The sequence below is a fragment of the Trachurus japonicus genome, chromosome 3 (genome assembly GCF_045865225.1).
Source record: "Trachurus japonicus isolate A0001 chromosome 3, Traja_1.0".
Classification (NCBI taxonomy): domain Eukaryota; kingdom Metazoa; phylum Chordata; class Actinopteri; order Carangiformes; family Carangidae; genus Trachurus; species Trachurus japonicus.
In genome coordinates this window covers 33,022,731-33,040,072 of record NC_140909.1, presented here as the reverse complement: position 1 = coordinate 33,040,072, position 17,342 = coordinate 33,022,731, and the positions used below count along the sequence as shown (strand labels likewise).

The 17,342-nt window shown below is 43.1% G+C and overlaps 1 protein-coding gene across 8 annotated transcripts in view; it reads right to left on the bottom strand.

The window, feature by feature from the left end:
• nav2a (neuron navigator 2a) overlaps positions 1-17,342 on the bottom strand; it is a 253,595-nt gene that overhangs the window by 89,753 nt on the left and 146,500 nt on the right. The window contains exon 1 of one of the 8 annotated variants that reach the window (XM_085771140.1): positions 14,159-14,366. The exons of 6 other annotated variants lie outside the window; for them this stretch is intronic. In XM_085771140.1, the coding sequence (XP_085627266.1) occupies positions 14,159-14,209 (51 nt within the window). In that variant the 5' untranslated portion in view covers positions 14,210-14,366. Of the gene's footprint in view, positions 1-7,395; positions 7,640-14,158; positions 14,367-17,342 lie in introns of those variants that run through there. One more of the 8 variants, XM_085771121.1, reaches the window with a different exon arrangement.

The window sequence follows — 17,342 nt, the reverse complement described above, 5'->3', positions numbered from 1 at the left end:
CACTCTCTGGGGACAGAAAAGACCCTTCACTGCCTGGGGGGAGGAGAGGAGAGCAGGGGCAGAGCAAGCATCTGAATAATCTGAATAGCTTCCTTCATAATTAGTTGCCAAACTCTCTCTTTTACTCTCTCGCTCTCTCATCAAGAGAAGTGAGTTTCCATTTCTGAAGGGTTTTTTTTTTTTTAAAAGGGGGCATTCAAAGGTTGAAGAGAAGTTTCACACAACTTTCATTCCTAATAAAAGAGGAGAAGGAGTTATTTTTAAGAAACAGACACCTCATGGATGGGTCTTGATTTGCAGCTTTATTGAGCCTGTGTTTAAACTGCAGAAACTCTGTTTGACAAGTGCGACTCCAGAACAGCTTCGCCCCCCGCAGGGATACAAAACATGCACGACAGCTTGGCTAAATAAAGACACCTCTCCCTCTGTGTCTCACTCCCGTTTTCACACAGACTCAGAATCTGTTACTGTATGCCGGTGTGGTGAAAAGATGACACAGGAGATGCAATCAGCGAGTCTAAGTAACCGGGTTACCGTCAGCGTTCAGCTGCAAGCTGATTTCCTCAGTGTCATGAAACAAGAACAAGAGATACAACTTGGGTGATAATAAGGTAAAGGAAGAGATTTCATGTTTTCTGATGCAACTCTTTTTGTATTTCTCTCAGCTTCTCAGAGACAATTTGAACAACTCAACTAATGAAACTTTTATTCACCACACTCACATCTGTCTGGAAATTACCTGTGCCTTTTAATAAAGATCAATATAAATATGACATCATTCACATTTGACTGGAGGAATGTAAAAGATGCAGCAGACGCCAGCGCTTGGGATCATTTGAACAAGGATCCAGGCCAGTTGCATCGAATTGAAAACACATTAAATTTTCTCTTTTTCTGTCTCAATGTGCATTAATTTAATCAGAATTGATCCATGCACAGCTATTGAGTTATGTACCTTAAGTCAAAATAGCCATAAGTCATCTATTTAATTGCTTATGATGAAGAGGCAAATAAAACCATTAGGGCCTAACAAATCGATTCCCCCCAAAACCATGTTCTTTTTTTTAAATTCTCATATGCCTTAAGACAAGTAATGTTGTCTATTCTGAATGTTAATGTTGGAATATGCAATCATGTCATTTGAAAAGACGTAACCAGGGAGGAGGAGAATCTCTCAACTGGCCAGTTAAACACTGACTTTACAGTTACCGGGTTACTACTACACTTCAGGTCAATGTTTTGTTGGATTTCTGGCCTAACCTGATTTCTCCCAGTAACCCGTCTTTCTCGTGTGCATGTAAACTTTCTCATAGCCAAGTGGAAGCTAGAGCATTAGCCTTTCTCTCATTACTGTGAAATTCAAGTGCATGTATTAGTGCCGAATGAGCGCGCTGCGTTGTTAAGGTCGAGCCTCAGCTCAAAACTTGACACACAACATGCAGGCTGAGGTGAGTGTGTGTGTGTGTGTGTGTGTGTGTGTGTGTGTGTGTGTGTGTGTGTGTGTGTGTGTGTGTGTGACACAGTTGTGAACCTCGTTTCTTTGTGTTTGCACTGTCAACAGACCTTGAGCTTTGCTGCCACGGTGCTCATCGGGTGAATCACTGTTCTCGTGATGGCTTACAACAGGTGTGAGCACTTCAAAGGCACGCATGCACATGCACGTACGTATAAACATCTTCACACACAAGCTCAAATGCAAAAAGGTTTATGAGCGTACGCGACCACACGTTAAACACAAAGACCCTTGGAGCAAACGTTTAAATCACACCGGCTGTGTATTCAAACACAAACACACAAGTTATAAAATGAGTCTTGAGTGACACACGGAGCTGGAATAAGCCTCCCAGCATCAGGATTAGGTTCTGAGCTTTCAATTCACACTCTCAGCTGCTCGTGGAGAACAGGAAGTGCAGTGTTCAGGAGCTTTTGTGTGTGTGTAGGCTTTCTTTGAAGTAGTTTCGGGCAGGTAAATTGAGGGGTTGGGAGTGTAATTAAAAACGAGGTGAAATGGGTAGCTGTCAGTCACAGAGCTGGAAACCACAGGGGGGTCAAAAAGCTTGAAGGAACACTGGAGGGAGTGGGCAGGTTGAGAGAAAAAGACATGGGGTAGTGGGCAAGTCACAGCAGGTCACTGTTTAAGTCCTGAAAATGTAACTTTTCAAAACAAACTTTGCGTCTCTGATCTTTTCTTCTCAGACAAAGCACCAGGCTCAGATATTAAATGTGATACGTAGAAACATTTTACCTTCTTTTCATACTGCTCAAAGAATGATAGAAAAGCAGTTCTCATTGACGCATGAGCATCACTAAAGTAGTACTGATTAATACTTGAATTTATCATAATACATCATCATTTAAGAGTTGAATAGGGTTGAATTACTGCACATCTCTCTGAAATGGAGGGGGGTCCAAGTATTAAGTAACTGGAAGTGAAACTAGAACTACCTAGTAAGGTAGAAGCACCTCAATCTTTTCTATAGTACTCAGTATTTGATGCTGTCTGAGTTACAGAGCATCCTGATCAAGCACAAGAGCATTTTCAGGAAATTATTATATTTTCCCAAGGATGCAACAAAAGGAAGTGATTCCTGCCAACGGCCATTAAACTTTACAACTCGTCCCTCAGAGTGTCCAGCAGCACTCAGCACCAACAGACTGGTTCAGCTGGTCTTATCTCACCCCAGTCAGCAGACATGACCTCATGAGTGAAAGTGCAATTTGAAATATGAATTTTGACCTCAAATGCCTCCATATCTGTTTAAATGTTTTTATTTTTATTTACAATAAACAAGGACATGCTTTGTGTATACATTAATCTTTAGTTTTATCTTTATAACCTATTTCATATTTTCTATTCTTTGCTGAAGGAGCAACTGGAACTCAACCTACAGTAATTTCTCCCCGGGGATCAATAAAGTCTTCTGATTCTGATTGAGTAATGTAATGTTTGCACAATCCATTTTCACACCAGTCTCACTTGTGGTTTGTAAATGTATAACAGATGTGAAACATTTGTGTCTCTAAACAGTCTACACTCACACAAAGCAAATATAACGTTGCTGTTTTCAAGTCAAGACAGATTCTCTGTAAAACTAACACTTGATGTGTATTCTGAAAGCTTTTGCTTCCACCAAAAAACTCTTACCTAACCTATTTTGGTTTGTTTTAGGTCATTGTTTTTTCCCCCCCATCTCCCTTGGTGAGCCCATTTCCAGCAGCAGCAGACAGCTATTTGCAGAAAACAAGCTCTGATAAACCCACTGTACTGTTAACTGTACGCATGGATGCCCAACACCATGGTGACCAATGTTGTCAACTGGCTGGTGGAGGAAGTCAAACATCCAGCATCTAAAGAATATGGAGCTGGTGGAGACCAAAACAGAGATAAAGGAAGTAGATAATGGATTTCTATTGATCAGTTGTAGTTAAACGTGTCTGTTGATAAACACGTTACAATCTTTTAAGGCTTAATGTGTCTGCTGCCTCCTAGTGGCCAAAAATATGCTATTAGTCTAATTAGGACTCCAGTTTAAAGTGAGGAAAAAATAAATCCTCTAATCTTATTCCATATTTCTTATTAGTTCAATATAGTTTCAATATTGTACAATGTCTTATGGATTTCAAGGGTGCCAATCAAGTGGCGGCAAGATGTCTAATGTGGATGCAATATAAAGAAATTAATTAGTTGCAACCCCAATGAAAAATAACTTGGACAAAGATCCATCCCACCTCAAAGCAAACATGTAAGCAACAAGAGTCAGATACAAAGGCCATGTTAATAATTGAAAAAAAAAATCATTGAGAATGCATTAATGTGAATCATGTGTGTTTAACCACAGATTTATTGGAGGTTCTGTGATCTGAATATTGCTTGAAGGGCTGAAGGAAAAATGAAGGACAAGTGGGGGTGATGAGAAGCAGGCATCTGATCCCACAGATGTTTTAATAGGCTGTATGGTTACTGAGGAGTATCTATCTATCTATCTATCTATCTATCTATCTATCTATCTATCTATCTATCTATCTATCTATCTATCTATCTATCTATCTATCTATCTATCTATCTATCTATCTATCCATCCATCCATCCACCCATGGTTTGAATCTAATGGATCTAATGGATAGGAGGACGCCATGCAGGCTGAGTGGTCACCATTGTTACTTCACAAGCTTGCACCAAATGTGGTAATGAATGATTGGTTATATTGTAGTTCTTCATTTACATTTTCTGTGATCAGATATTTCCTGATAAAAACCAAGAATTATTGAAAGTTAATCTTGCATTTCTGCTTGTGTTACAGTGCTATAGCATCAAGCCCTGTTGTGCTGCCTTGGGCCTTGGCAACTCATTGCAATATTTCTCTCCACTACCCACTTCATTCGCATCCATATGTCAACACAGTGAGAGTCGGGGATCCACCAACACTGTGACTGTGTGACTGTGATGCACGTATGTGTATGTGATATTTCAAGAGGGAAAATCCCTCCGTTCCCACAAACTGGGACCCCTCTCCTGATGGGATTAAGGGTCTTTTTTAGGAGCAGCAAATCGGTGCTGGAGTCAGGGACATTCCTGTCACCACAGAGAGCAACATGACACGGACTCATTCACACTGTCAGGGACATGTGGAAAATGTCATGTGTGACCTGTCCAGTCTTTAGACTTCCTGCTTTGTTTGGGAATTTGTCACCTTCAGGAATAAAGTCTGGCTCCAGGTCGCATCCTCTTTGGCTTTAACACCGACCACTGACACAGTGCACCCTGGTTGGTTAGTATAGTTCTTTCATTAATTGAATGAGATTTATATGTTTTATTTTTATTTTTCACTTTGAGAGGGCTGAAACATTTGGCAAACATTTCACAGAAGCTAACGAGGATCCAAATAAATAGAGAACGGGCGGTCCGCACAGCGCCCACTCCCTCTAATACTGTACACACAGATGAGCCTGTGCAAATTAGGAAAACACCAGATCATGTAAACAACTGACCACACTCCATCACGTCACAAAGACACGCTGCATGAAAACAAACTTCAGTCCAATTTCTGCCTCCAAAAAATGACAAAGGAGTCCTTCAAAGCTTGTGACAAACAGTGATGAGTCACTCCTTCAGATTCAGACAGCTGTGTCTTTTTTTTCCCTCTTAACATGAACCACACACACACACACACACACACACACACACACACACACATATCTACTCCACATCCAGGATCCCCACTGCCTCTGCTTGCTGAGTCACCAGGCTGGTGTGTGTGTGATGCCTACAGAAGGGCATGACGCACACAGGCCATCCCCGCAGCGCCGGGTCAGGCTGGGCGGGGAGATGCCGAGGGCAGCCAGGGCATCACACTGAGGCGCTGAGAGAGTGCCCTTGAGTTGAAGGGGACTTTCTGAGGAGGGGAGGAGTGAAAAGTGTAGTTCTCTGTTTTTGGCTGCAGCTGCAGATGGCACACACAGGCACGGGGTTTTGCCAGTGTCACGACATCTCATGACGGAGGCTGATTATAGTGTAGGAGGAGCGCAGCAGATGTGCTTTTGTACTTTGTGTGTGTTTAGGTGTCTCTCAAACTGTCAGTCATCTGAAGGAACTACTTCCGACTTTTACAGACTTTGCTCTTTCATCTCGCACTAACGCTGACTTGTTAAGTGGTAACCTGCTCACTGAGCAAACACTGCTGTGGAGTAAAGCTTTTTAAAAGTTAGTTTTTAGATTAAAATGAGTGGATATTTACACTAGGCTTTACTTTCCTCCATGACCCCTGCATTCTGACAGACAGTGCAGGACTTTGACATTTTAAAAGACTCTACGGGACATTTTAAAGGTGTACAGAAAATAAAAATGAATTTGATTCCACTCTCATAAAATTAGTGTAATAACTCATCTATCAGACGATGTAGCCCAAACTTTCACATTGGATAATGCAGGCGCATGATTTATGAATTATGCGTCACGCTGCTCACGATTCATCAGCCACTGATATTGGATCCGTCATCCGTCAATCAAATGTCTGAGACACACACACACACACACCAAGCTCGGTCTCGCCCCAAGCTTTGAATATCCCGCCCGCTCGATAACGACCAATCAAATTTGTTTTCCTTACTCGGGTAAACTCATGCGGCAACTCGTGGAAACTCATAGAAGGAGGCGTGACAAACAGGACAAACGGCCATTTCTGAACACCTTTAATACAGATGTTTAAAATGCCACCAGTCCTCCAAACTAAACAACCATAATGGTCTTTTTTTTTCAACCCTCTGATATGACCCAGTGGAGTGTCTCCCGAAATAGTCCATCCACTGAACTTTAGTCGTCATGGTTACCATAATACACACATGACTGAGGAACTATATTTGCTTCAGATCACAGCTTTAAAACAGGATCTTTCTTCTGCCTGTTTCAGACTGATGACGTAGATGACGCACTGTATTTTCCATGCATCCTATAGAACTGCTGTATTGCCATTGAGGACCATTTAAATCCTTAATTGAAGCAGAAGCGTGAAAACCACAAAGCATTAGCAAAAAGTTTTACATTTTTACAGCATCAGTAACACGCAACACCTCAGCTCTGTCCATCGGAGTGCATGCAGTTCTCACATACGTTGACGACATGGTGTTTTCCAAAAAACAATTATGTTGATAACTTAAGGACTATTAGCCTTATTACTTCCAGGGTTCAGTGAGCGACCTGAAACGCGCTGCACTTAACACACCATTATGAACTAATCTACTGACATGAACAAGAACTATAAACAGAACACAGCAGGACCAAAGCTGCTATAAAGTGCTATCTCTCACGAGAAGCTTTCAGAGGGAGCCAGGACTTAAACAGCTCTCGTTATAATTCAGGTACTGGCACTGAGCTGGGTTTGCTGAGTCCACAAAAGACATGCTCCGATAACAGAGCTTTCTTCTACCTTTTCAAAGGAGATCTACCTTTTGAACGTTAAGCGCAGAGCCGGCTAAGATGAAGGCTTCTTGTTTAGGACATCCAGGGGTTTATGAGGTAAAGCCAAATCCCAACAGTAAGATCTCATTCATTTGTTGAGCCCACTGTGGCTGTTACCTGCTTCTGACAGGGAGGGGAGAGGGAGGCTTCTAAAATAATTCTTGGCTCCTCCTGGAGATTCGACTCTGCCCCAGACATTTCTATTTCAGGCTGACCTTTCCTCTTTAGTCTGTTTCTCTCATAACTACCAAGTCCCCCTGGTTGATCTCTGCGGTCGATACAAACACTTTAACTCCACCGTGGTTGTGGATGGTCTGTCCACTTCAAAGCTGTCGTCGGGTTTCAAAATGAACAAATTACTGCAAAGTAAAAAAAAACAAAAAAAACAAATCCCTCTCAGTTCATCAGCAGGTTGGGTTAGGCCCTCTCTGGTTTCTTACCACTTTGTAGTTTTTGCAGGAGAAGCGGCTGTAGCTCCTGGCCGGCACCCTGAGCCCACCGTGCACTGCCATGTGTGCCATATCGACCGTCGCCTCGATAATCCACTAACTGGATGATGCAAATAAGAGCTGGGAGTCCATAAACATCCAGAAATCCAAAAAGACAAGCGCGCTCCGTTATGACGGAGGAGAGGAGGGGATGTCTGATGAGGCTCCTGTCCCGCTCACATCTCTGTCCCAGCTCTGTGTGTCCCAACAGGACATGATTTACTCCTCTTCATACGTGCTCCTCTTTCACCTCTTCCCTTCACTCTGCTTCATGGTGAAGCCTCAGACATTCTGACACTGTTTTAACCCCTCACTCCCCCTTTCTCTTTTTTTTTTTCTCTCTCTCTCTCACTCCCTCTCTCTTTCTGGGTGTCACTCACCCTGAGTCAGACGACCTGACTCAGTTTTTTCTTCTGCTACTGGTAAAGACAGATTGGCAACAACGTCTTTGAAGCTGATAACTACGGTGGCCCTGAGAGCTAAATACACTGGAAGTTACGAAAACATATATATGCAAAGACACAAATGTGTTACAAATTCAGAAAATAACAACACATGCAGCAAATGACCAGCACAAAGGGAGTGTTTCTGGGGATAAAAAAAAGATGGACCCTGAGGTGCTTTAGTTAAAGCTTAACTTTAGACATTGTGAAGATGGTGAGTCTTCACAATGAGTTTGTTTGGTTTATTATAACAGCAGTATCACAATTCATTTATTATTGTAGGTCCGTCGCCTTTTTGTGTCCCCCCAGAAACACTTCTGTTGTGTTGTGAGTTTTTTTTACAATGCATGTTTTGTAAAACCGATGAAACACGCACTGTTTCTGATTTTAACTGAATTGTTCCAGTCTGACTATATAATAAACCTTTGACAGTAAACTTCCAACCTAACTGTGTCATGTGCTACACTGGCTCCTCGTTACACGTTGTGGTCGTCTAGGCAACAGGAGAGAAAGCACAATTTGAAAAAGTTTTCCAGTACTCACGGTGGCCTAAAGCTCACATCCGCCAGTTTCCAAGACATATGGAGTAAATATAATGGATGTTACTATCAGACAGAGCGGTTTAGTGTCTTCCTCCCGCACACACACACACCTGGTGCTGTATGTTACTGCAGGCGCCCACACACACACACACACATACAGATACACAGGAGGTCTCTGATCTCCCTTGTGGGCTTGAATCGAGCCATCCTCAACATGTCATCAGGTGATTTCACCTTGGACATACTGTAACTTCACACCTCCACCAGAACAAAGCCCGCACTTCAGACTCAGCAGACCTCAGAGCAGCTTCGCCGACTAAAAAATACATTGGTGGCATTTTGCCCAGAGACAGACACAATTTGTACCGTGGTACCAGAAAGGATGAAAGAGCAGAAACGCTGAAAACCACACATGCAACACTAATAAACAGTGGTGGTGCAAATAATTTTTCAAGGGCAGAGGTGAAAATAAAAAAGGAGGCAATTAGAGGAGGAATGGATTATTTAAATTAAGTGAGATTAGGGCTCAGATTAATCCTGTTCAAATAATGGCTTTAAAAAAAAGGGTAGTGGCATTGTTGACAAGGCTTCAGATGGTAGGAAACTGTCACCATGTCTTATGAAAACAAGTTTGCCAACCTTTTTTCAACTTACTTTTTAAAAAAATGTTTATTCTATGTAACATGCTGTTTTATTTGCTTTTATTTATTGAATTATTATCAACATGTCTATTACCATCTGTCGAAGGGACTGCCGATGAAAACCAGCCCTCAGCTAATTTGGACACATTTACTTTCTGTTAAGAAATGTTGACCAATGTGCACTGTCGCTTTTTAAAAATAAGGAATTTGAATTTGAAAAAAAGGTTTCTATTTGGCCTTCATAATATGCAAAAATATCATATTATAATTGTTTTGTCAGATGGTAGTAAAGCATAATTCCTTCACTCATAAATTCTCCATTTATTCCACCATCTTCAAAGTTTTTCACTGCAGTGGTTGTAGTTTCGCAGTAGGATCACATATTCCTATCAGTGACTGATCATGCCGCCTGGCCATGAGGAGTCACATCACTAAGGACTCTGCAGCTACGCCACGCTGCTGCAGGCTGAGGGTGACATGTGGCACCACACCCCCTCTGACCCAGTCTGGGCCGGCTAGCAGATGGCTGGTGGGAGAATGATAGATGAACTGATGGATCCACTCGCACAATGTACTCCAACAGAAGGATGCAGGGAGGGGACACAGTGATACATAGGTGTGTATGTGTGTATGAGTGTGTGTTATTTTTCTCCATCATCTTAGGCGTTAACACGTAGACTGAACCAAGACACTAGCTGTGAGTGCAGGAACCTCCCTGTCAGCTCAAATAAGTCAACAATGGGTGAAGAGAAGCATCGTCTGCACAGCTCTCAGTGAACACTAGCAGACACAGACAGATGGCTTCTGGGAAATCAGTGTCCCTGGTCGGTATGATACGACAACAGAGGAGTCTGCTCGGCCAGCTGCTGTGCTGCTGTGCTGCTTTATGCAGGACACAATGGATCCAGCCCTGTGATATTTTCAGTGCTCGACCACAACCTGGACCGAAGCAACCTGGAGGCTCAGTCGACTGAAATGCGTGACTTTTGTCCTGCTGATTCTCTAATCTCTCCATCAATGTAGCTGCATGAGATAAAGACATGGAATACTTGAACATCCATAAATGCAAAGTTCATCTGTTTATCTCCCCTTCTTTACTCTTCCATAAGATTATTTCTTTCTTTTTTTAAAGGTACATTGTGTAGGAATTACTCCCATCTAGCACTGCAGTTGTAAATTGCAAGCAACTCAATTGTATTTTCCATGCTGCATTCACGTGAAATTGGGCAGACGGCAGACGGACCGCAACCGCTGCACGTAACGGCATAAACAAGCCTCTATGTAAACAAGAGGTCCGTCAGCATGAGGCAAAACAATACACGTGACAATATGTTGTCATGGTGACGTTGTATTGTTTACCTGACCCACGTTTTACCAGCTTTCTCTCAACTTCTGTGACTAAAATGACATCTGGTTTGTTACCGACAGCCGTCTGCCCGACTGCACCTGAATGCAGCATCATTGTAACGCTCCATTCCTCCTCACTGTGTTACCGCGGTGACTTTTCACAGACGCCAGCACCGAGCTTACCCACTCCATGTATATATGAATGATATGAACGGCAAATTCAGAGCTTACCGGAACGCTTCAGTTGGTTGATGGGGGGGATTACTGATTAATGAAAAACATATTTTTGAACAAAATAATCGATTTTCGTGAATAGATAACAGGAGAAGTTACACAATGTCCCTTTAACGCTGCAGTGTTTAGCTGTGCAGCATATTATTAAGCATCACCTACTGAGTAGTGAATAAATTTAATTCAAGCAACTGGTCCCACAAACAGCTGGAGATTAATGCAAACGCAAGCTGAACCTGTGGCAGCACTGATGCATTACACGATGTGGAGAAGAGCCGTCTGATGTCAGTCACTATTCTGTTATCAAGTGAGATACAAAATGAGTGACAGTGTGAGAAATGAATTCATGTGTATACACGTGTTCTTCATATAGTAACCATATGGACCCGCCTGCAGACATTTAGCATCTCCCTACTCTCTCTCCTCACCACGACTGCTGCAGCTGGAGCTGCTTCTCCTCCTCGTCTGCCTCCAGCAGGATGCAACATGGATGGTTTTTGGTGTGTGAGGCCCCCTGGCAGCTACCCCCCCCTCCCCCCACCACCCTCTGCTCTCAGTTGTACATACACCAGCCTCTCAAGTGGCTTTCACCCGCAGAAAGCTGAAACAGGCCAGCTCCAAATGAGCCCTCGTGTCTCTGCTTGCTCTCCGTTTGGCACATGAAAGACGTGTGGCTTTGTGAGGCATAGAGGCCATACCGGGCACATGGCAGACAAAACGACTTGGCCAGACCTCTGCAGTTTAATGTATGGGAAATAGAGACATTCATCAGGAAGCCAAGAGGCCGAGTGCACATGCCATACAGTATATCAACCTACTTGACCCTCTTAACTGCAAAACATTCACTCCCAGTACAGGTAGAGCACAGTGCACCAATTTTTCATGACTACCTGACAAAGTCCAAATATTCAAAGGTTAATCCAGAAAATAAGAAACTTTGGATCATGAATACTAGACTTCTAAATCCCCTTAAATTGGTTTTGGCTGCTGCACACTTGAAATGGCACAGCAGTATCTGCCACGCAACATCTGATCAGGACAAATCCTGATGCACATGACGGCACATCAGCACTGCCAGTGTTTATTAAAGAGGTCTTATAGCTTGTTAGCAGAACTGTGTGAGTGAACAAGCCATATGCAAAGATAGAGGAGATTTCCCTCAGGCAGCTGGTCTACAAACATCAGCAGCTCCTCACTCTCTGTACCATTGACACATGTGCATGCCATACTGTAACATAATCTCAAGATTCAGCAGGTTTCACCCCATCGTTTGGCATCTTATCTATTTCCGAGCTCCGAAACTCTACATTGTAATTGCTTTTTGACTGGGCTATTACACACCCACAGATGACTTTTACAACCATTTAAAGAAAATGCACCTCTTCAATTGCTGTAAATTGCTCTCTCTGCAGGGGGGAGGCTGCTGCCTCAGAATTAATTGCACCTCCTGAATTTTGCTGCAACATGTGAATTTGGCAAGAGACTCGTTCTGCATATCGGTTCTCTTCTTGGCCAATGATTTGATAGTGGTTAAGTTATATGTATCTGTGACATCTAGGGTTTGATTCATAATCAAAAACTATACTTCTTAAAAAAATAAATCATTTGCACGAACTACAAATTACTGTTATTAGTCTGATTAGGACTCCAGTTTAAAGTGAGGAAAAATTAAATCTTATATCATATTTCTTATTAGTTCAATACAGCTTCAACAATGTTTGATGGATTTCAAGGGTGCCAATCAAGTGGCGGCAAGATGTCTGATGCGGATGCAAAATAAAGGAATGAATTAGTTGCAACCCCAACTACAATCTAATACACTGAACTGGTTTTCAAAACTTTGAGCTTTCTCATGTAAAGCGCAGACTATGTGGTAATGATGACTAATGCCTTAATAAAGTGGCCTGGGGTTTGAGTCTGGCCCGAGCTCTTTCCTTCTCCTATGACTTCCCTGTCAATCTCTACTGTTGCTATAGAAACTTAAGCAGTAGTGGAAAAAGTAAAACCAAAACACAGCGCTATCACATATGTCATCAAAAGAATAACTGAAAAACAAAAAGCGGTTGCCCACAAAGACACAGTGAGTACCACTGTGCACCACACCAGCCTCAACTAAAAACAATTACGGCTCCGTTCATTCTTGTCTCTGCTCTGCGTACGCTGCTGAGTCTCTGCCCGGGATTAAACACATAAATCATGCATTCTGATTTATGCCGTATAGGTCAGATGTTGACATCAGAACCATGGCGATCAAATAATCAATAGAGCTGTATTAGAACAGAGAGGGGTCGTGGGCATCGACTTACACTTCATAATAAAAGAGGAGGGTCATTTTAATTTCTGGAAGTGTGTGCACACAATATGTTCAAGTGTGCATGCCTGTAATCCCTTTGTCATTCTCACACACACACAAATACACACAAACACACACTGTGATGACCCTGTGGCCCACCGGCCTCCTGTCAGTCACGCTGCGTTGAGGTTAGCGGTGTGTAATTAAACTAGCATCCTTATCAGCTCATCTCTAGACTGGTAATAACCTCCTCCGCTTCCATCTCCCCTTCCTCTGTGGGCTCATAGCAGATCCAGATAAGAGCCACAGCTGAGAGAAAGAGAGAGACACACAAAAGGACAGGCAGAAAGAGAGAGAAGAGAGAGAGAGAGAGAGAGAGAGAGAAAGAAAGAAAGAAAGAGAGAGTGCCCCATCCACCTGTGTTATGTGTAAACTCAACAGGGTGCTCATTATACAAAATTGACTTTTATGAAATCGACTGCTTCTTTTATCATACACATCAGCTATTACAAAGATCTTTTTTTCTCATTTGTTTGCACCACATGGCCTCGCTTGCACCTGACCGCCGCTGTTTTTTATCACAGCGCGCCAGATCCTGTTGAATATTTACCATCTCCGCAGCATTGTACTTAACGGCACATCACACCACACAGTGGGCAACAAAGCTGAACCACAGACTCTCCCTTTCTTACAAATGCTTGAAAGGAAAACACACACAAACACGCGCAGATACACACACATACACACACTCATGGATGCGCTGCAAAACTCTGGTTCAAGTCCTCGCTAAGCCTATTTTAACTTTCCATGCAGACATCAAAGTAAAACTAGTATCAGGTGAGGGGAAAACCGAGATGCATGCCTTCAGCACTTTCCTCTGATATTAAAACTAACCGCCACTAATCCATTGGATGCCTGCAATCCAACACCACGGTTACTGTAAGGCTTTGGGCTGATGAGACAAGCATTTCAAGCATTTTCACTGATACATAAACACACAATAGAGAAAAAAAAGAAAATCTGAGTGAGGCATGTCTTGAAGCTGCAGCGTCATCAAAGACAGGCAGGATAAAGATGTGACTGTGTTGCTATAGAAAAAAAACTATCAAGATGTGACTTATGTTATATATGCATGGAAAAGAAAAGGAACGGAAATCCTGTCAGATTTAACTGCCCCATAGTGTTTGACCTCTGATGACCTGGAAGTGTCCAGCCTACCAGTTTCATGGTGAAATTGTTCTGCTCCCAGCGGCACAGCATCAAACTCATGTTGCTTCTTGCAGCTTCCTTTCTCAGTGACACCTGCCTCACACTGAGGAGGACTGCTGGTTGTCCAGCCAGGCCCAAATATGAGCCATCAGAACCAGGTCCAGGTCAAAGTGGACCCAACAGAGAGAGCTGCAGCAACAACAACAAAAAAACTAAAAAGAGAAAAAAAAACAATAGTAGGCAGCTGCAGCCCTGAGAAAAAGGTCCTGAATGAGAGCACCATGTAGATCCAGAGGAAATAGTAGAGCTGCTGCTTGCTTGAGCCCCAGCAGGTCTCTGTTTGCCTGAGGAGAGGGGGTGGAGGGTGGGAGGGGGGTGGGGCGGGGGGTCCGGAGCCTCCAGCTTCTCTCCACCCACTCTGGGACACGGAGGAGGGAAAAATAAACGCAAGAAGACGAAAGGGTAAAGGAGCTCAGTGGCCTCTGCTGCCGCTCTGAGAGGCAGCCAAACCAAACGCACTGAGGGGAGCAGGAGGAGGAGATCCCCCCACTTCCCCTCCTCCCTTGCCCACGGCAACACATTATGCCATTGCTCTTCAATGGCCCGTCGGTCATATGGGGAGGAGGAAAAAAGAGAAAAGGACAGACCTCTTAACCTGCTAACCACCCTTCCCCCGACGGTTAAACAAAAAAAAAAGTGAGGAAGAATGACAAAAAAGGGGGATGATCAGTGCAGCCTTGATAACAGCAGAGGGACCAAATAACAGGAACCTCAGAGCTCAGAGGCCAAACCACTCAGAACTCAACGCTAACCGTCTCCTTTCTATTTATTATTTCTTTAACCAACTCCTCTGCTGTCTGTTAAAAAAAGCCAAGTTTTATTTTCCCCGACCAGAGATTGACAGTCTGGTCTCTGATCAGCCGTCACCCACATCACATCGCAGCAGCTGCATGTGTGTATTTATGTGCAAGTGTACAGTGGGTTCATAACCTAAGCATTTATGTATGTGTGTGTGTGAGTGGTGTGTGTGTCTCTGTGTGTGTAAGGGAGTCCACTGCACAGGATGCCCTCTGTTTGAACGCGTTCCAACCCCCTGTGCACACACACCCCACCACCGACCACAAATTACAAGCCGAATTTGAATTTTGGGAAAGGCCCAAGATTTACAGAAAGTTCCCACAGTAGGGGGGGTGCCTGATCACTTCCAGCAGGCCGAACAAAAATACTTTAAGCTTCATGAAACAACAATAATACTGAAGACATGTAGAGAGTATAAAGTAATGAACTGTGAGAAATAATTGCCTGTTCTGCCTCTCCGCTGCCAAATACTGAAACGCAACAGAGATGTGTCTTATAACTGGTTCATGGCAGCTTTCATTCTGACTGTCTGGAGGGAAATTATGCATTTTATGTTTTCAGTTTGTGTAAAACAGGAATAACTGACGTGCAGCTCAAACGCAATGCTAACTGCAAGTCAAAGAGTTCAATCGTCACAGACTTTTCTCAATGAGAGTGCAATGCAGCAGAGGGGAGGCAGAATAAAAGTCAACGCAACAACTATCACAATCAAATTTACAATAACTGAGTGACAGTGGCTCTACGATCCTTTAGCTGTGCTTTTGCTACAGTAGCATGTTCACAAAGATAATGGCTACAATCTCCGTTTAGCATGTTCTCATGCCAACGTTTGCAAATTAGCAGTGGCTGGGAATGTCATTTGTTTTGCAGCTATCAAAAGAATCAATCACAAACCGCCATCAAATCACAACTGTGACCTGACTAACATCCATCTGATAAGTTGTCAGGACATTTCACTCCACCACAGACACCATGGTGCTGGTGTAACAGGGTGGCAGCTCATGATTAGCCTTATTCACCTATCATGGATGCCCACTGGTTGGCATGGCTCTCCTTGGCACATAAATATGGGCTGTGACGTCAACACAGCATATTGTATTGTTAGTGATATTAGCTCAAAAATGCTAAGCTAACTGTTGCTAATTTTCTCTGCCAAGCTGTGCTGAGTGAGCGCTGTGCTTGAGAGCTGCAACTGTTCAGTGGGTTTCCTTGTTGTTATACAGGAAATAAAAGTATGATCCCAAAGCTGAGCGTGTCGACCATCATTATACACAACACAACACAACACAGTGGATGGTTACACTGGCTGCTGGATTTCTGCACCACACTTTGAGCCTCTCCACTTAAAGAGATGTTTAGATCTTTCACTGAATTAGTGAAAACTTGCTAGTGATGCTAGATGAAAAGTGTCAAGTCAAGTGGTCACTAATGTTTCCCACAGTGCATCATCTGGGAACCATGAATCATAACAGTTGCTGAAGAATCATATGGTCATACTGTAGTCAGTATGACTAATTAGAGCGACAGCACTCCTGCAGCTTCAAGCTCTGCATCCACGAGCAAAAACCACAGATGGAAACGAAGTAATTGTGCATCTCTCTGGTTACTTTCCATTTTAAAACCACTACTGCACGCACACTACTTCCGTTACACTGTATGTCATCAATGTCCACCACAATAAGAGACACATCTGCTCGGCCGACCACACCACTGAAACATCAGTAGCCTCCTCTGTTGCTCCTAACCAGCATTGATTTAATGACACTGTGGCTCCACAAGAAGAGAATATGTCAGCATTTAGTGCCTGTGTTTAACAATTTTAGTACAGGCCTTCAACAAGCTCATTAAGTGCAGCTGCAGTGAATGGGCTGAGTGTGCTTCCTTTCACAGCCCTTGATAAACCTCAGTGTGTTAGGGACAATAGGAGGATAGCCCCACAATGCAGGGGTCTTTGTTTTGGGGGACCCCCAACTCCGTGCTCTTGAGGCTAGGAGGAAGATCTAGGTGATGGTGGGTGGGGGAGGATGGGATGCCCCTCTACTGCCTGGCTGTTCCATTTTGGGTGAAGGTGAGTGGGGGGTTGAGGGACATATGGACTCAAGAGACGCACACAATAAGACAGTGGGTAATGGAAATGGGAAACTGACTCTTTTTATTGACTTTTCTCTTACACTTGCCTTCACATAATATGATTTGAAACAACATTAGTGTCAGAAGTTGGCATGTATATTATAATTTATTCTGACTCAGTTCATGAAAAAAGTGTAATTATTTGCATTAAAGTTTATTATAGTGATCTGAAAAAGTTGGTGCTACAGAGTGTGACAATGTTAAA